At 39.7% G+C, this 20,851-nt stretch overlaps 1 protein-coding gene across 3 annotated transcripts in view; it reads left to right on the top strand.

Annotated features, from left to right (window-relative positions):
* Rad18 (RAD18 E3 ubiquitin protein ligase) overlaps nucleotides 1–20,851 on the top strand; it is an 89,319-nt gene that overhangs the window by 15,220 nt on the left and 53,248 nt on the right. For all 3 annotated transcript variants that reach the window (XM_050148476.1, XM_050148478.1, XM_050148477.1), the window contains 4 exons: nucleotides 9,771–10,087; nucleotides 11,328–11,427; nucleotides 15,670–15,854; nucleotides 19,925–20,001. In XM_050148476.1, the coding sequence (XP_050004433.1) occupies nucleotides 9,771–10,087; nucleotides 11,328–11,427; nucleotides 15,670–15,854; nucleotides 19,925–20,001 (679 nt within the window). The remainder of the gene's footprint in view (nucleotides 1–9,770; nucleotides 10,088–11,327; nucleotides 11,428–15,669; nucleotides 15,855–19,924; nucleotides 20,002–20,851) is intronic.

The raw sequence follows: 20,851 nt of genomic DNA, 5'->3' as shown, positions 1-20,851 counted from the left end.
AAAAAAAAAAAAACTGATTGGCCCAGTAGCTCAAGCTTCTTATTAATTAATTCTTATAACTTATATCAGCTCATAATTCTTGTCTATGTTAGCCACATCTCTTGGTACCTTATTCGGCCGAGATAAGTCACATCTTGCTTTCTCTGCGTCTGGGTCACAACTGCAGACTAAAATTTTCCTCTTCCCATGATTCTCACTGTCATGCCTCTATTTCCTGCTTGGTTGCTGTCACCCTGCTTATACTTCCTGCCTGGCTACTGTATTAAAAATAATACAAGTGACAGGATAAAAGACCGTTGCCCCACAGCACCCCCCCTTTTCTTTTTTAAAAAAAAAAAAACCAACAATTCTGAATCTGATATCCTTTGTTTAACTTTTCTCCTGACCATTATCTATAACAACTTGTAACCAACATTCTAAACAAAGGAAAATATCCATAGTACATTTTTTAGGAATGTGGGCGTAGTTTTCCAGGCTACTTCCTGCTGGTTAGGGGCACTGATAGTCTTATGGGTACCTAAAGAAAATTTAGAATTATGATCAAGTCCTGACTGGAGTATCTTGAGAGGCTTGATCATCTCAGGCAATAGTCTTGAATCTGTTCTGGATGTAGAACTCAGACATCTGGGCCATCTGTTCCTATTAGATATTTCTCAATGGGTTGGGAAGAAATTCTTATTTATTTATTTATTTATTTATTTATTTATTTATTTATTTAAGATTTCTGTCTCTTCCCCACTGCTGCCTCCCCTTTCCCTCCCCATCCCCCAATCAAGTCCCCCTCCTTCGTCAGCCCAAAGAGCAATCAGGGTTCCCTGCCCTGTGGGAAGTCCAAGGACCACCCACCTCCATCCAGGTCTAGTAAGGTGAGCATCCAAACTGCCTAGGCTCCCACAAAACCAATAGGTGCAGTAGGATCAAAAACCCATTGCCATTGTTCTTGAGGTCTCAGTAGTCCTCATTGTCCACTATGTTCAGCGAGACCGGTTTTAACCCAGGCTTTTCCAGACCCTGGCCAGCTGGCCTTGGTGAGTTCCCGATAGAACATCCCCATTGTCTCAGTGTGTGGGTGCACCCCTCGCGGTCCTGAGTTCCTTGCTCGTGCTCTCTCTCCTTCTGCTCCTGATTTGGACCTTGAGATTTCAGTCCGGTGCTCCAATGTGGGTCTCTGTCTCTGTCTCCTTTCATCGCCTGATGAAGGTTAATATTCAGGAGGATGCCTATATGTTTTTCTTTGGGTTCTCCTTCTTATTTAGCTTCTCTAAGAACCCGAATTATAGGCTCAATGTCCTTTATTTATGGCTAGAAACCAAATATGAGTGAGTACATCCCATGTTCCTCTTTTTGGATCTGGCTTACCTCACTCAGGATGGTGTTTTCTATTTCCATCTATTTGCCTGCAAACTTCCCTTGTTTTTTACTGCTGAGTAGTACTCTAATATGTATATATTCCATACTTTCTTCATCCATTCTTCAAATGAAGGGCATCTAGGTTGTTTCCAGGTTCTGGCTATTACAAACAATGCTGCTATGAACATAGTACAGCATATACTCTTAATCTTAACTTTTGAACAAAAGTTTAGATTTTTTGTTGTTGTGTTTTGAAAGGAGAGCATCATTTTTGCCCTAAGTGGTAAAGTATTATTTCTTTTTTATTTTATTTTATTTTATTTTTTTAAGAGTCCAGTCTCCATCTATAGCATCGGTGTTATGAATTGTTTGGGTTGGTCAAGTTTGGAGTTCTCTTTTGATACTCCAAATGTAAGAATTTACTCATTTTAGTCCCACCCATTTCCAAGGCGGTCAATGACTCTTAGGGGATGGATGAGTCATTCTCTCTCTCTCTCTCTCTCTCTCTCTCTCTCTCTCTCTCTCTCTCTCTCTCTCTCCCCCTCCTTCCCTCCCTCCCTCTCTCTCTCCCCTCTCTTTCTCTCCCTCACTTCCTCCTCCTCTCCCCTTCCCTCCTCTTCATTTTCTCTGACAGTGTTTCTCTGTGTAACTCCCTGGTTTTCGTGGAACTTCCTCTGTAGACCAGGCTGACCTTAACCTCAAAGATCTTCCTGCCTCTGCTTCCCTAGTTCTGGGAATAAAGGCGTGTGCCACCACAACCTGGTGGCAAGGAGTCATTTACTTTAGTACCCATTGATAAACTGTCTCTGCTCTAGTATGTAATCCCAGACCTATTCTCATGCAAACAACCCTAAGGAAACTTAGTAGGTGGGGGAAAAAAAGATGAGTAAGAAGCATGATAGGACCAGGACTTGTTGGGAAGAAGAGTTCTGAACAAGTTGGTAGGGTTAATAGGGGGTAAGGGAGGTGAATATGGTCAATGTACAGTTTTACATGTTTGAATTTGTCAAGAGAATTTACAAAGGCATTTTAGATGACAATTATAGCAGAGAATACTCTTAGCATCTCACAAACAGGATGTGGTTGTTGTGGTTGTGATGTCATTTACAGCATGCTGACTTTGCATTCAGGTGGTACTGTGTAGTGATATTTTAATAAGTAAAGTTTGCCCGAAGTTCAGAAAGTAAAACAGCCTCACTGATCAGTCATACAGACCAGGCAGTGGTGACACACACTTTTAATCCCAGTAGCCACACTAGTTTGCCATAGAAACCGGGCAGTAGTGGTGCACGCCTTTAATCCCAGCACTAAAGAGGAATATAAAATGGGAGGAGACAGCTCTCAGTCTGATTCTGAGATTCCTAGAGGCAGGATCACCATTTCGGACTGAGGACTGAGGTAGAGGTAAGAGACAGTGACTGGCTGTTTTGTTTTTCTGACCTTCAGGTTGAACACCAATTTCTGTCTCTGGATTTTTATTAATTGTGCTGCAGCACTGGACTCCAGTTCTATTTCTCTAGTTATGATTACAATCAGGAGATTTTCCCTTTTGACCCCTGTGTCTTCATCTGAAAAGATAAATGGCGCTGTTGATGGGATTACAGATGAGAGTTATATACAGGTCTTTGTGATCAGACTTGGTACAGAGGAATCCAAAACCAGCTTCCTTTTACCACTGTGTATTTCCATCTCACACATTAATGCTCTAAAGTGCTATTAAGAATGCATTCTAGGGGCTGGAGAAAGAGCTCTTGCTGCTCTCCAAAGCTCGGGGATTTGATTCTTAGCACCCACATGGCAGCTCATAAAAGGTCTCTAGCTCCAGTCCCAGAAGACTCAATGTCTTCTAGCCTCTAGTGTATTGCATACACGTGGTACACAGATATATGTAGGTAAAAACTCATGCATGTAACATAAAAAGAAAAGAAAAAGAGAATGTGCTTTAGTGACCACTGTCTTCTTCATTAGATGGTTCTAAACTGCAGTTTGTATGTTTCACATCAGAGCAAACATTTGTAGGTACTCTAGTGGAGTAGCTAGATTCATTATATGGCCTTAATGACTTATGCACCTGAGATATATTGTGAGTTTTTATTCTTGACCACATTCTAAAGAGGTGAGGTTACTTGTGTAGTTAACAAGTTGGCAAGCTTCTTCTATACTTGTTGAGTAACAGTATTCAGAGCAAGATGCCCTGTGACGGCTAGTTTTTGGGCTCTGTCAGCTATCTGAGATCTAATTTGTATGCTTTCCAACTAAATGCCTTAGACCTGGGACTTTATTTACCCATATGTACAATGAAATGCTGATTCCTCTCTGATAGTCTTTCTAGCTCTAAAAGTCCATAATCTGTCCATGAGATATCTGAGTAGGATTTCAGATGCTTGTGCTGTTACATCTGGCTTGTACATGACTTCTGGGCACCAAAATTAAAGTTGTGGCGCTTATATGGCAAGCATTTTACCTACTGTCTCCTTGGCCCTGCACTGGAAATACCCTTTTAACTACTCTAGCTAAAGACTTTTGTATCTTCCTGAACTCTCTTTTATTACTACTTAATTTTTTGATCCATTAATAAGTCTCCCTGGCTCTATCTTCTTTACTATACTTTCCAAGGCTTAGTCTGTCATCTCCATACTGTCTAGAATCTGGTCTAAGTCAGCACATCCTAGTGGAATATGATCATTTCCTAATTGTATATTTTTTACTTTGGCTCTCCTAAAATCCTTCCTGGTGGTAGTAACTAAAGTGATTCCTTTAAAGCAAACATTTGGGTCACGTGTAAAGCCATTTAGTGGCAGTTCCTTGTGTTAGGCAGTTTTATGGTGTTATCTTAATAAAGTGCCCAAACTGTGTACCCTTATAAGGACTTTGGTCCTTCTGGAGCTTTCAGTCCAAGATTGGGAGGCATGGGCTTACATGACTTTGGTGAGGATGTTTTGGAACAAGTGCTTTCATTCCAAGTAAGAGACAGAGGACAAGGAGTGTGCCCAGAGTCCTGTGTTGGGACATGCTCCAATGGCCTAAGGGCATCCCATTGTGACCTACCTTTTAAATTAGATCCAAGATCCACAGCAACTCCCAAACTAATGCCATTTAACACTCAGGCATTTAACATCCAAATGATTGAGTTCTCCATCTCACTGGAGCAGGAGCCCAAGTCCTTTCTGAGTTAGTCCTCTTACCTTGCCGTCTTGTTCCTTCTCAGACTTCATGTTTGCCTTTTATTCAGTTGCAGGCCTTCTTGTTTCTCCTCTATATTAATTGCATCTACCCTAGACTTTGTGCTTGCTGTTCTTTGTAGGTGAACCACTGTCTGCCCAGGTGGTGCCTGACTAAGACCCACTTTCTCTGAACTCTGTTCTCATAAGTTACCTTCTTAATGAGGCTTTCTGACCAGCTATAAAGAATACTTATTTCATCTTCTTATGCTTGGCCGCATCTTATTTTATTTTGTTTTAGTTTAGTTTTTCTTGTGTGGACTGGCACTCTGAGCCTTCCACATGCTAGGGCATCTCTCTACCAAAAACTGTTTTCTTAGCCCTTTGGTTTCATTGTATTATCACTTTTCACATATTTTGTATAAGCCTGTGCTTTTCCGCTTATTTTGTGACTTTCATGGAGTATAGGATTTGTTTTCTATTCTGCTTCTCTGGCAAGAGTAGGTAGTACTGGAATAAGTTAATAGACTTTAATTTTAGCTTCAAGAATAGTTTATTGTGACCTTGTTGCTACTGTCAGCTATAGTTTTTGTTGACGTTCCTTGAAATAACAGAGACAATTATAATTAAATTCATCTGAATTGTGGATTAAAGGCAAAAACTTATCACTACTATGCTGAAAAGATCGGGGGTGTCTCATCTGTGGTTGAATACTGACTCCTGCCCTTGTCATTATGAGAGGAGAGCTTTCTCAGAACCTTCCAGAGACTGGAAGGAAAGAGAGATGATGGTTCTGGATTTTTTTTTTAATTTCTATTTCCTCCCTAAGACGAAGGTCCTTAGATGTTTCTTTAATCTTCCTGCTTTTCCCTCCGACTTCCTCCTCCCCCTTCTTCCCTTCTTCTTTCCCCCAATTTCCCTCCTTCTACCTAATCTCCCTCCCTCCTTTTCTTAGATACAGCATCACTATGTATCAGAAATTGGGCTTGAGTTAGAATCTTCTGCTTCAGTCTCCTGAATGCTGAGATTATAGCCATGTTCTATCACCCTTGGCTTAGCTTTTCTTTATTTTTAATCTTCTTTTTTAAACTGTGGGAGATTTTTAAATTTGTATGAAAGTTGGCAACATAGTATAATGACTGCCCTCCCTACCTACTTTGCACCTAACTTTTCCTGTGGAAATGAATATTTTTTTTTCTCCTTTTGTAATTTTTATACTCTTTATCCCTGGCTCCTGTTTTTGTTCTTGTCTTTGGCTCAGGACATTTTCTGCAGTTTTAAGAGAGTTGGTGGTGGTAGACATTTGTGTCTTAGTCAGTCTTGGGGGAGATGTCTCATTTGTCATCACTCATGATTGGGACTGGTTGTGAGTCAGCCTTTCTTTCCTTCCTTCCTTCCTTCCTTCCTTCCTTCCTTCCTTCCTTCCTTCCTTCCTTCCTTCCTTCTTTCTTTCTTTCTTTCTTTCTTTCTTTCTTTCTTATATCATTTTATCAGATTGGTGAGTTCTAGGCCTGCCAGGACTGCATAGCGGGACCCTGTATAGAAGGAAGAGAAAAGAAAGGAAGGAGGGAGGTAAAGAAAGAAGCAGAATCTTGATACACCCAGACAGGCAGGAAAGGAAAACAACTATACTCCAGCTGGGTGGTAGTGGCACTTGCTTTTAATTCTAGAATCTTAGCACTCAGGAGGCAGAAGCAGGTGGATCTCTGTGAGTTTAAGATCACCCTGGTCTATAGAGTGAGTTCCAGGACAGCCAGGGCTACACAGGGGGAAACCAGTCTTGGAAAAAAAAAAAAAAGGAAACCTATACTTCAGTAGTCTTTCATAAGCAATCTCAAAATCATTGGCAAAGCAGTAAAACCTAGGCATAAAAATTTAAGATACATTGAAAAATCAACTAATGAAGAGGGACGTGCCAGATGGGGGGAATGCAAGTAAAATAATCCCAAGCTAGCTCCAAATATGGTACAATAAGGGGTCTTTATTAAAGGGAAACTCACAGATCACCCAGGGGAACAAGAACAGAATCCAGCATCCAGATGTGGCAAGCAGGAGAGACAGAGTGTATGTGTGTGTGTGTGGACCCATGTGCTTTTTGGTACCCAGTGCCACATCCAACCTGGTCAAGCCTCTCAAAGACTATTGGCTGAAGGAAGTTCCCCATCATCTCCCCCTTTTATCTAAATGAGAGAATTTTAAACCTAATACAAAACTATATACAATAAGAACATATCAAGTATAAAAATTAGAATTAGCCAGCATAAACAATATTAAGCATGAAACATATGCTAAATGTTTCAATAATTATTCTATCTTAAGGAGTCTAACTAAGACTTATATTACAAATGGCTTGGCTAAGCCATAAGAGGAAAGTAACTGTACCTATCTCTAGTCTTCAACCTCATTAAAGACCTGAGAAGGGAGCTAATAGTACTTGAGTAGGCAGGAAGTGCAGTCAAGCACCTTCCAAAATGTACAGTAGATGACAGAGACAAATGGTTACCTGGGCAATCACCAGGTAGCACAAGTTTCATTTGCAGCATTGGAGCAACCAACTTTGGCTAAGGCCTAGAGTAACTGACAGACCATTTCAGAGGCAGGAATATTTTCAAAACCATCTTACCCTGTCTTGGAAAGGTATTGCAGTCTTTTTTTTTTTTTCTCATATCCTGCTTGTCCTGTCCAGACACCATACATTTTGTCAGTGGTTGAGGCATGGGCAGTTCCTTGACCAAAGGTCAGTTTTGCCAAGAAAACAAGCTCCAAGTGGAGTGTCTTCGGTGCTCTTGGAAATAGATCAGTGCTGCCAGGAGCAATCGTGTCTCACGTCAACAGATCCCTAGGTTATTTAAATGCCATATTCTACAGTTCTTTGAAGTGGTTGAAGATTACCTATCTATGCAGAATACAGTCTATGTATCTAAAGAACCTGATTAGTCTAACTATAAGTATTACAAACATGGATGACTATTGATCTATAATACTTAATACCTATGTAGCTTAAAGACTTCATATTAGAATATTAAACATCTTTAAAAAACTGGGCAGCAAATGAGGATAATGACCTCAAAATGTAAACAGTGTATAACTCTCTTGATCAGAGGTAGAAATGTATAATGAATGCCACATGATAAATATATTCTAAAATTGTATCAATATACAAAGTGCCTTAAACAGAGGTAGAAACATGCATGCATACAATATGATAAAATAACTTTGCATAGGTGTGCAAATATTGTAAACAGAAATAGTAGCATTTTCAATATAACAAATACAGTTTGAATTTGTATCAATATACAAGAATCTATACCAGTGTAAATTGTCTATAAATAATAGCTCACAAGTAGTCACTCTATTATCCTTTAGGAAATTTCAGTGAATAGGTGTAATCTTTATTGGCCAGCAGGTGTTGTGGTTGCAGCCATGTGGCGAAACAAAGTGGAGGAGAGACATGAGGAGCCGTGAACAATCTCGCTTTGGTTTCGCGCTTGTTGCCTACTTAGATACTGACAGATATGCTTTGCTTAACAAATTAAGAGCAGTTATTAAGGACAATTAATGCAATTCTGTACATGGAGAGCGTTTTGGTGGCTTTCTGTCAGTTGCGAGCCACACAGTTGGCAGATGTATTGCCGCGTGGATCGCAATGTGGTAAAAAGAACGGTGGGCTGCTGTGGGGAAAGTCGGGATTCTAGGCAGTGGCAGGTGGGCTGTGGATGAGAAACATGATCTAGCTGGTTAACGCAGGGTGTGGTGGTGGGTTTCTGGTAAGCATGGACTCGTTCCCACGTTGGGCAGCATATAAAGGGGAATGAGCCAGACTGGGGGAAATGTGACTAAAATAATCCCAGACTTGCTCTGGATATGGTATAATAAGGGGTTCTTTATTAAAGGGGAACTCACAGATCACAATGGGGAACAGGGACAGAATCCAACATTCAGGTGTGGCAAGCAGGGAGAAAATGAGAGTGTGACTGGACCCGCATGCTTTTTGGTACCCAAGGTTACGTCCAACCTGGTCCAGCCTCTCGAAGGCCATTGGCCGAAGGAGGTTCCCTATCAAACTGATGTAACTATATTAGCAAAATAAAGTAGAAAAATGTATATAATCATAGTGAATGCATCTGATACAATTCACTAGTACTTCATAATAAAGATAAACCTCTCGTATGTTTCTTTTGAATATTTCATGGCTTGATTAGTAGCTATTTTCTTTCTTTCTTTTTTTTTTTTTTTTTTTTTTTTTTTTTTTTTTTTTTTTTTTTTTTTTTTTTTTTTTTTTTTTTTTTTTTTTTTTTTTTTTTTTTTTGTGAACATTATGGGCCAAATGTAGAATCTGTAAAATCTTTCTTTGAAAGATAGTGTATTTTGTTCTGACAAGCAACTAAATTACCAGCTTCTTGCTTTTGTTCCATTAAGGGTGGAGCGATGTATTATTATAGTCTATTTTAGTTTTACACACATATATACATGCATACACATGAGATTTACACATACAGAAGTAGACACATATGCATGAATGCACATTTGTGTGAAAACACAATGCACAGTGTTCCTTTCCCTAAGGTATAGCCTCTGTGACATCTCACTTCAATCCCCATGTCTTCATGAGGGTATTTGCTTTGCACTTTGGCTGGGCTAAGCTAAACACCTTTCCAGCCCTGACCTCTGCCATCTGTTTACCAATGTCTTTTCCCTACCAGACCCCCATGGGGGTTTTGTCTTTGTGTACCCCAGAGATGATTGTAGATGGTTGAGAGGATTTTTTCTCATGACGCCCACATGCCAAGCACCCTGTGTCCCCAGTGCTTATCACCTCTGCCCAGAATTGAGATCACTTTTCCTGCTTAGATGTCAGCTCAATGTGCAAATCCATGAAAACGCTTCCAAGTGAAGGAAGATCTTGGGGTAGTGTCAGTCACTTATGTGTCTCTTCTAGTAAGGACCAGACTTCTGTGCTGATTGTGCTGTAGTGATGCTGTTGCTTCATGTATTTCTTCAGATTTTATTTAGCCATTGTAGAGGAAGACTCATAGCAGCAACTAGAACCCAATATACTTGAAGTCCTAGTAAATACCTTTTAATTCTGATTTATTGCTCTGTTTGTTGTTTTAAAAGAAACTCTTTAGTTTGGTTGTGATTGCACCATGAATTTTGTGTTTCAGAGAAACAAGTGTTAATTGTGAAGATCCCAGTTTATTATGTCTAATTTGACATCATAGTTTCCAATCTTTTCCCCTCTTTTTTGTGTGATTCAAGGACTCGCCTGTTGCAGTTTGCTTTAGAGTCACCACCCATATCTCCTGTGTCTTCCACCTCAAAGAAAGTTGTTGGTAAAGTGCATAATGCTGAAGCCACCAAACACCCTGTCAAACAGGGGAGCAGGCTGATGGACAAGTTCCTGATAAGAGAGACAGGGGGAAAAGAAAATGACAGGAAGTATAGCCCTCAAAAGGAGATAAGCACCTCTACTGAGGTTAAAGAGACAAGTCTCGAGGGAAAGACAGTACTTGGTCCCTCGGATGCTAATGGACCTGTGACACCCTCTACATCCACCATGAAACTGGAAAATAAAGGTAGGAAGTCATTTTTATATATGCCTTTTCATACTTAAGGAAATCTCATTCTTGTGGTGTAAGCTTAACAGGCAGCACGTTTGGGGGGAGTAAGAAGGCATAGACCAGGTTCTACTTTACTGTGTCTCAGAATGATGCAGTCAGTGCTTAGAGGTAGAGTTTTTTCTTTTTCATAGAATAGAATCAGGATGACTCATGCAGAAGTGAAATGGTTTAGTAGTTAATGCCACTTTTAGATTGGAGCCCTCTCACCTCATCCAGTTCCAGTTAACTCTTAAAGAAGCCTCCATTTTACGCCACAGGTTAATGTCCTTTGGCATATGACATGTACTTTGGTAACCTTCCTTAGCTCTTAGCTCTCCCTCCCAAATGTCCCTGAAGCCACGTTGTTGTCTCACTCTTTGTGCAGTGCACCATAGACTGACAGAGTAACTGAAAACCAGAGCTGGTGTGCCGCCTGTATGGGAAAGACAGGTTTGCTGGAGCATGCACTCCTTCTGTGTTTACATATCATCGCTGAGGTTTCCATGCTGCAGTGGTGCAGAGTGGCCTCATGATGACAGAGCCAGGATTCTGGTGGGAAGACTCTTCTGGAAAGCCCCTGACTGATCTCTATGGCCTAATCTTTTACTAGGAACGTGTGTCTTTAGCAAACCCTTGCAGCCCACAGGCGAAGGCCAATAGTAGTGTTTGGGCTTTTTTTGATTACATGTATCTCATACCACATCTCAATCTGGACCACTTTCTGTGGTTTTTGCTGTTTTGTTTTTAATTTCATTGGGACATGTTTTCAACTCTTGTAGAACTTTTTTTCTCTCCAGATGAAATCTTAGAATGAACCATAGCATATAAAATAGATAAAATTCTTTGTGTTCTATTAAAAATCAGAGTAGGGAGCCTTCGTTTTACTCATAGTTGTAACCTCATTACAGTGTTGTTGACATTGCTTCTAAGGTAAGATAGTCCTAGGGCCTGGGAAAGGCTCAGCATTATGGTCTGCTGGTACCTTGGTAGCAAAATTGTAGCTAAAGCATTTTCTAATTAGCTAACTTCCAAACTTACTTCAGTCTCTAGGCCTAGGATTCTGATTGTGTGACACCCCACAAAGTAGCTAGTTACTAGTAACCAGTTTTACCTGCTTTCCGTACCTTGTGGGTTTTTCTAAGAGCAGATTACCTAGGATTCTGTCTGTGCCAACTTGTTTATTTTTCCCCTTTCTTTCTCTCTTTTTAAAATGCAGTGTCTTGTCCTGTTTGTGAGGTCAGCATTTCAGAAAATCACATCAATAAGCATTTAGACAGTTGCTTGTCACGTGGAGAGAAGAAGGAGAGTCTTCGAAGGTAAGAAAGCTGAGCTTAGCTGCTGACCTGCTTTGGCTGGGTGCTTCTGTGCTTTCTAGACGTGAATCAAAACTGGGACTCCTTTTGTCCTGGTGACTAGTGCTTCCTGCTTGAGTTTTCCTCTAACCCTGCTTACCTTTCCATCCCTCACTCTTGTTCCTCCTTCAGCTCACACTCTGCCATATGTCAGTAGCGGATCAGTGCTTGCTAACTGCTACATCATGACTTAGAGAAACTACTGATTTAGAATCACTTGTCTTTCTTGCTGCTGTTGTTGTTGTTTTGAGACAGGGTTTCTCTGTGTAGCCTTGGCCGTTCTGTAGACCAGGCTGGCCTCAAACTCACAGAGACTAGTTCACTTTGTTTTTAAAATTCTCAAACTATCGTACAAAGGCCTTGCACAAAGAAAGCAAGGACAGTTTGAATTTAGAACATGTAAAATCTTTCTTAGGATGTTTTAGTATTTTAAATAGATATTTAATAAGAAATTTAATATCTTAAATATTAATTTAAATCAAACTTATTATATTTTTGTCTGTCTGATTATATTTATATAGGGCTCAGAATTGAATTAAAAACCTAGTACTTAGTGAACTTCTTTAAAAATTAGTTTTTGAATTGCCTGTTCTACTTACATATGTAAAAATGATACAGAAGAATATTTATAATTGGATATGGTGGTGTATGCCTGCAATCTTAGCATTCAGGAGGCTGAGACAGGAGAATCAAGGGCAGCATAGACTACTGAGAAGTAGGTTAGCCTAGGCTACAGTGACATTCCAGCCCCACGTTTCTATTTCTTCCTTCCTTGCCAGAGAATGTGTATGGAATGTAAGGACTTTGTCTTCAAAACACCAAGAGATGACATTACTAATAAGTTGTGAGGTCAGTATTTGTATCCAGGCTACTGTGCTACTTTGCATCCTTTGTGTATCAAAGTCTCCAAATCTAAAACTAGTTCACTTGTGTGTTCAAGGAGTGATATTTTTATTGAAGTTAAATTGTAGGGCTTCAGGAATCTGGCTGGTAAAAACAGTAAGGAAGAAATGTCACGTTTGAGTCTGGGTGATGATAGAGAAATGTAGTTGGGAGTGGCATGGGCAGCAAGGTCAAGGAAAGATTTTATTTTTAAAAGTAGCGTACAGGCCTCAGTCTTTCTGCTATTGTCTGACAGTAAGTAGAATAGTGGTGAGCACAGGGAATGAAGTTGGGGAAAGTTGGAGAGAATAGGTGGGAATCGAGAGCTGTGGAAAAGAGAACGGGGCTGATGATATTAGTGATGCCTGGAAAGCGGGAGGAAGAGAATTGTTGGCTCTTGTGTGTGTCTCATCTGTTTTGAAGAGTATTTTCCCAAAAGCATTCTCTCCAAAGAGAGGGCCATCTTACTGATTTAATTATTAAAACTAAAAAGATGCCACTCAATTTTTTTTTATTTCTTTAAATTTTTTTTTAATTTTTATTTATTTATTAAAGATTTCTGACTCTTCCTCGCCACCGCCTCCCATTTCCCTCCCTCTCCCCCAATCAAGTCCCCCTCCCTCGTTAGCCCAAAGAGCAATCAAGTTTCCCTGCCCTGTGGGAAGTCCAAGGACCACTCACCTCCATCCAGATCTAGTAAGGTGAGCATCCAAACTGCCTAGGCTCCCACAAAGCCAATACGTGCAGTAGGATCAAAGAAAATAGCAAAGCCAACAAATTCTCATCACAAAACATTCAGGAAATATGGGACACAATAAAAAGACCAAACCTAAGAATATTAGGAATAGAAGAAGGGGAAGAATCACAGCTCAAAGGCCCAGAAAATATTTTTAACAAAATTATAGAAGAAAACTTTCCTGGGTCATTTTTTTTTTTTTTTTGTGTAAGTTTGGAGTGAATGCAGGTTTCAGGGACAGACTGCTGCTGAATCTTACAAAGGCTGATGTTGAAGGGTAGTGATGTGTTGCTAACTCACAGCACAGGCTGTACTTGACTCCAAGTCTGGGCAGTCCTGTGCTCACAAGGATTGCCTTCTTGTATCTACAAGTTTGTTGATGGGAATAGAATTTAGATGTTTATGTTGCTTAGTTAGGGGGAATTTGGGATAATATAAACTGGTAGCTTCCAGGATGACTGCTAAGCCATTAGCATCTTATTACTTGCTTTTTTCCTTCTGTTTTTTCCAGAGTTGGGAGTAGAAAAGCTGAGTATTTTCTTCCTGAAGAGTAAGAAATTGGCACTGATGAATGATCTGATCTTATTTAGATTGTTCTCTTTCTAGATGTATCTGTTGTATTCTTCTAATTCTTTAGCTGTGTCCAGTGGTGTTCCAAATCTGGTTGCTCAGACAGTCCTGCCAGTTGGTCCCCAGTGCAACTTAGAACTGTGTCACTTTTAGTAGACTGAAGGTCCTCACTCAAGGTACCTGCTGGAGTTTGTTGTATTTCAAACTCCTAAATTTCCTTTACTCCAAGGGTTTTGTTTTTTGTTTTTGTACTCACAAGTCATTTTTTTACGACATTATTCAGGCACACTTAGGGAAACATGAAGCTGAATCTTCTTAGTTTTATACTGGCCTGGGGTTTGGTCACGTAAAAGTCTCTGTGTCTTAAGGTCTCTTTTTACAACCCTAAAAGGTCAATTTCTGGGTGTGGCTGGTAACCCTTTTACAACCCTATGTAGAACTGTCTGATGGTTTAGAGCAGAACTTTTTCTATAGCTGTCTAGTTCTGAGACTTCTGACATGTGTGATTCCACTTCACTGAGTCAGCATAGGAAAGGTCAGTATCATGCCATGCTTGGGGTAATACTTCTCTGACATCATAGTCTCAAATTATTTTCTTTATTTTATTTTTATTTTATGATAATTGGTATTCTCCAGCATGTTTTTCTGTGTGAGGGTGTTAGAGAAGCCCTGGAGTTGGAGTTACAGACAGGTGAGCTGCCATGTAGATGCTGGGGATTGAACCTGGGTCCTCCAGAAGAGCAGCCAGTCAGTGCTCTTAACCGCTGAGCCATCTCTCCAGCCCCCGTAGTTTCACTTCTTGACAGAGATGGTTGATGTCTGATGTTGCTTTCATTGTGAATGCTAGTGGACACTTCATATCTTTATTAGAATTTTATAGTTGTTATTGTCTGTCTTTGATCAAATAAATGTTTTAGTCAGATACTTAATGAATTGCTCCTCCCTTTGTGCTTGCCATTCAGTTGATCCTACCTGCTGTGATTTTATTTTACCATAATGTCATCAATCTGGTAGAGCCCAATTGAATGCCATTATAAGAACAATTTGGAAAAATATACTCTGTGGAGGTTTTCAAGTCCTTTTATAAATAAGTAGTTATTTCTGGCTTCCCAGGCTTTACTAATAGAGCATAAAAGAGATAATTTAGCTAGAAATGGTCATTGTGTGAGTAGAACAGTTGTATCTCTACTTGACTGTAATAGCGCTCTCAGTATGACCTTTGGACCACCACATCAGATTTACCTTAGGAAACTGGAAAGTAAAGATTTTCAGCTTCCACTTTAGGTCTGCATCATGTGGATGGGTGCTGTAGAAAAAGTAACTGAGGAAGTGTTGCATTTAAACTACACTCTCCTGGCAGTTCTGAGGTTCTTGAAGTTTGGGAAGCATCAGCATTTGAACATTTTTTTGCTTTTTTTTCTTAAAAAAAACTTTATTTTAAACCCTGTTACTCTTAAGATCTTATTAATTTGCTGTTGTCATTTTGAAATGATTGCAATAGTAAAGACTGCTTTGACAACTGTTTATTATACACCTAATTGCCCATAGAGCTGAACCTCTACTCAGAATGCGTATGCTGACAATCGCCTATCTTTCTACCTTAGTATGGGTGTGGGTAATGCATGTTCATGTGTAGAGGCTGTATGTGTGTATGTTAGCATGTGTGTGGAAGATAGAGTTCAACCCTGGGTATCATACCCAGGAGTATATTCTACCTTGTTCTTTGAGACAGAGTTTCACTGGGACATGGCCTTGCTGGTTGGTTAGGCTATCTGACTAGCAAGCTCTTAGGATGCTGTTTTTACCTCCCCAACTTTTTGTATGGATGCCAGAGGTCAAACTCATGCTTGTGAGGCAAGCACTTCATTGACTAAACTTTCTCCCTATGTTCTTCATTTTTTATCTTAATGGCTCAACTATTTTTGTAGTCAGTCAGGTGTTGTGAAGGCAAATTACTATTTTATTGAGAATATTTGATAATTCAAAATAATCCTCAGATCTTTTTTTTTTCATTTTAGTTCTGCTCACAAAAGGAAGCCACTGCCAAAAACTGTGTATAATTTGCTCTCTGATCGTGATTTAAAGAAAAAGTTGAAACAGTATGGCTTATCCATTCAAGGAAACAAGCAGCAGCTTATTAAAAGGCACCAAGAATTTGTACACATGTATAATTCCCAATGTGATGCTTTGCATCCTAAATCAGGTAAAGTAATACATCTGTTCTCATCTTTGGATAAAGAAGCGTGTGGCTCAGAGATTATAAACCACAGAAAGAATTTAAATAAGTACCTTTTTGGCAGCAGGTAAGATATGCAGGTGAATCCCTTCGAGAGCTACCTGGAGAACACTGCTAAGGCCATCATCCTCTCAGGCTGTCTCCTGGCCCCAGTTCCCTTCGCAGAGGAATCACTATTGCCAGTTTTTTGAGTATCTCTCCAGAGGTGGCATGGTGGTAAAGAGTGATCTGGAGGCCTGCAGTCCTCCTAGTTTATGCTGAGTGACTGTGAATAAGTCGTATCTCTGTACTTTAATTTTCTCATCTGTAAATTGAGGATTATAATCCTACATGCTGCATGTTTTTGAGATGATAGGATGCATTCAGATATCAAGTACAGTACCTCAGCAAGCACTTAGAACTCCTTAGATATTTCCATTATGATTATGATACATACATAAACAGACATCCTTAGTTGGTACTGATTCATAAAAATGTCAATATTCTCCATGTTGTTTTCACTTGACCATGCATACATTTTGGAGTTCTTTAATAGGTAAGAACATTTAGAATTGAAAAAATGAAGAGTGATATAAAAAACAGAAAAGTGCATGGTATGATAAATTTTTGAAGTGAAAATGTCTCCTGAGAATACGGTCAAAATTCTAGAATCCCCTCCTCCCAGGTATGGTTGTCTCCATACATCTGCCTACTGTCTATTTACTCTGTGTCCTTGAGCTGAGTGAGTTGGGTAATAGCCACAAGTTCATCCCTGTTCCAGTGCCTTTGTGATTAGAGCTCTTTTCTGCTCCACTACATTTCTGTCCACTGCTTTACCCAGGTTCAAGCTCCTTTCTTTTCAAATTGCACGTTTTTTATATTTTTTGTTCTATTTTCTGAGAATTAGGATAGCTGCATTGAGCAGTAGCCATGCCATAGCCCCAATGTTGTACTATTGTAAGATTTCCTCCACCAAACAAAGTAATCCATGATTTTTTTACTTCAGCCCTACTGACATAGTCAAGACTGGCAGAATGCAGTCAGATTCTTGGCTAGAGTATTACACAAATGGCCTCAACTCTTGTCCTAGTTCTAGTAGAGCTCTTGTTGCCCTCTGAAACCTCTTGAATACAGTCTTCATTGTCTACATTTCAGCATTCTGGTCTTCTTCTTTCCCACCAATGGCCTATCAAGCTGCACTTAAAGGATTCTAGCACTTTAACCTGCAGCCTCACACTCTTGCACAGTCCTTCTGTATGTTATTTCCAAAGGCCAGTGAACCACATGGCCGTTTGTCACAGTGACTCCATTTTCTGTTCTTTCTTTCTCTCTCTCTTTCTCTCTCTCTTTCTCTCTCTCTTTCTCTCTCTTTCTTTCTTTCTTTCTTTCTTTCTTTCTTTCTTTCTTTCTTTCTTTCTTTCTTTCTGTCTTTCTGTCTTTCTGTCTTTCTGTCTTTCTGTCTTCTCTCTCTCTAAGATATTAAATATTTGCTTATTTATTTACTTATTTGTGTTTATGTATGTGTGTCCATAGAGATCATAGGAGGGTATTGGGTAAATCTTCTGGAACTGGAGCTACAAATGGTTGTGAGTGCTTTGTGGGTGCTGGGAATCAAGCCTGGATCTTCTGGAAGAGCAACCACTGCTCATAACCACTAAGGCATCTCTCCAGGCCCTCTGTGCCGATTTCTTTGTTTGTTTTGTTTTTTCAAGATAGAGTTTTTCTGTGTAGCCTTGGCTATCCTGGAACTCGCTTTGTAAACCAAACTGGTCTTGAAGTCAGAGGTCTACCAGCCTCTTCTTTCCAAGAACTGGCATTAAAGGCATGCACCTCCAAGCCCAGCTTGTTCTGTACTAATATTTTTGGTATTAGTTACTTTCCTTTACTGTGTGACCAAATACTTGAGAAGAAACAACTTAAAGAGGAAGATTTATTTTGTCTCATTGATTGATTGACATGAGGGGAAGGCATGGCAGTATTTATGAGGCTGAATGTGCAGCTGAGACTTCCACCATCTCATTGTGCTAGGTAGCAGAAACATGGGAGTGCTGACATTCTGTAGAAACAGCCTGCCATTGATGTTCCTGTGTCTGAGCTCAGTTGTGTTTTTGTTGTTGTTTCCTTTTTACGTTTTCTTGGTAGCCACGCCGGGCCTTTTGTAATCTATCAAAAAGTTTAGCCATGATCTTACTCAGATGTACAGTCATTTCATTTTGTCATCTGATGGTCATAATCGCTCCTAATCTTGCCACCTGTTTTGGGGTTTTAGCACATGTAGTTGCTGTTTGACTTTAACTCTGATGGATTCAAGCAAAATTATAGTTGGATAGCTTGTTAGTGTTTCCTTGTCATTATAGTGAGGGTGATAGTATTGTTAGTTCTCTACACCCTAAACAGAATCAGAAATATTTCTGAAAACAGCTTAAACCCTTAACTTGTGCCCACCGTAGTATAATTTTCTTACTATTGTAGAGTGTGCCAGATGTCTTGAATGGTACTTGTATTAATGCATGGGATAGAATGTAAATGCTTTTGCTTTTCTATTATACTGTAACTCAGTAAGCTCACAAGGAAATGAACAGTTCTTGTTCACAGATGATACTGTTTATATTGTTTCAACCAGCCCTACAAAATTAAGGAGGCAGATACATATCAGTGCTTGGAAAAGAAACTATTTTGTTTAAGTGAAGCAGTTGCTTTGAATTTAAATAAACTTTAGTAGGATTATTTGAAGTTGATACAAAGGGGAGGTTGAGGTGGGTGTTGAGGGAGATTGAATGAGGAGTGTAAGAGCCAGTTGATAAGAAGTACTCTAATTTCACCCATGGAATGCAACCAACTGTCAACCCTACAATGTAACCAATTGTCAAGCCATCCTAGTTTTTTTGTCTACCATTTAAAGCCTCTGCATAGAATATTTTGAAGTAAATTACAGACTTAATATCTTTTTACATATAAATGAATATAAATGATTGTCAGTTCTTATTATGTACCTCATGCACTTAAATAGATTGACTTTTGGTACCGAAAGACAGCTTTTGCAAAATCTGCACTGTTTATGTTTAAAGGGAGCCATTTAATGAGTGGTCTCCTGCTATGGGTGATTTAAAACTGTTTAAAGAGCTGGATGGTGGTGGCACACGCCTTTAATCCCAGTACTAGGGAGGCAAAGGCAGGCAGATCGCTGTGAGTTTGAGGCCAGCCTGGTCTACAAGAGCTAGTTCCAGGACAGGCTCCAAATCCACTGAGAAACGCTGTTTCCAAAAAAAAAGAAAAAAAAAACCAAAAAAAAAAAAATAAGTAAAACTGTCTATGGATACTTGTTTTGGAGGCAGGGACATTTCCCCTGGTATTTGCAGATCTTTCTTCTTGGCAAGTTTCAATATTTACTATATTGGAGTTTTAGTTTAGCTCATAGTGTAAATTAATTCTCATATTTCTTTGGAATTGCTGTTTATATATTCAAGAGAGAAGGCAAAAATAGCATGTATTTCTTACAGTTTTATTTTGATATGTAAAAGAGTTGGAAATTAAAACTCCACATTCTTTTTTTAATGTTTTACTTTGAAATGTTGCTAGATTTACTGTTTTAATTACTGTTGTTGTGATGAAACACTGAGAGCAAAGCAATCATGACCATTATGGTGGGGATGGGGGGGGGGTGGCAGACGGGCAGGCATGGCACTGGTGTAGTAGCTGAGAGCTCACATCTCATGTGCAAGTTTCAGGCAGAGAGAGAGAGAGAGAGAGAGAGAGAGAGAGAGAGAGAGAGATTGGGCCTAACTGGGCCTTTGTGAAAACCCAGTCCCCAGTGACACACCTCCTCCAACAAGGCCACACCTCCTAATCCTTCCCAAACATTTCCACTAACTGGGGACCTTAGCATTCAAATTTATGAGTCAATGGAGGCCATTCTTCTTCAAACCACCACACTTATTTTTGGAAATTTGAAAAAAGAAGATAGGAATTTGCGTTTATATACACCTGTCTTTCTCTGTTGTTAAAACCTCACATAGACATAGAGTAAGTGGATTTTTTTCTTGTTCTTATTTTAATAGCTGCTGAAATAGTCCAAGAAATTGAAAACATGGAGAAGACCAGGATGCGCCTTGAAGCAAGTAAACTCAATGAAAATGTATGTTGAATCTGTTTCAGTGTCTGTGTAGTTGTGCAAGAAGGAATTGTTGAATTGTACTTTTAAAATTAAAAGCCAGCCTTTGTAAATTTTTTTGGTAGAAAATGTACTGGAACACATTGCTATTTAGAGAATTAAGATTTCTTTACAGCTCATGTTTTTAGATAGCATTTGTGTTTAACAAACTTACAACATAAAGTACAGCTGGAGTCACCTAGACAAAGCCCTCGTGGCTCAGGTTTTGTCTGCCATGAGGTAAAGATGCTTGCTCCTCCACCACTTCCTCCTGCCACTGTGGTGTTCTGCCCAGGTGCCTGGGTCTGAGCAGCCATGGGCTGAACACTGAACCAGCATGTGAAGTATTAGCTAGGAAAATGAGTATGTCACTAGGACACATTTGAAAAAAGAAACAATTAAAGAAAAATAGGAAGCTGGTAAGTGATGAAACACGCCATTAATCCTAGCACACAGGAGGCAAAAGCAGGTGGATCTCTGTGAGTTCTAGGACAGTCTGAGCTATTACATAGAGAAACCTGGTTGATAAACAAAACAAAAACAAAAAAAAACAAAAAGAAAAATGAGAATATTCTAAGGTTTTTAATCTTTATAAACAGCTGTGTATACTCTTCATAACTGTTAAGAATGAGTTCTGGAATGAGGACTGATGAGAAGCCAAGGTCAATGGCAAGGGGTTTTGATCCTACTTCATGTTCCGGCTTGGTGGGAGCCTAGCCAGTTTGGATGTTCACCTTCCTAGACATGGACGGAGGGGGGAGGACCTTGGACTTTCCACAGGGCAGGGAACCCTGACTGCTCTTTGGATTGGAGAGGGACGGGGAGAGGAGTGGGG

This window comes from Alexandromys fortis, unplaced genomic scaffold (genome assembly GCF_014885135.2).
Source record: "Alexandromys fortis isolate MF-2015 unplaced genomic scaffold, M_Fortis_MF-2015_v1.1 scaffold_59, whole genome shotgun sequence".
NCBI classification, from domain to species: domain Eukaryota; kingdom Metazoa; phylum Chordata; class Mammalia; order Rodentia; family Cricetidae; genus Alexandromys; species Alexandromys fortis.
This window is presented reverse-complemented; position numbering and strand designations above follow the sequence as displayed.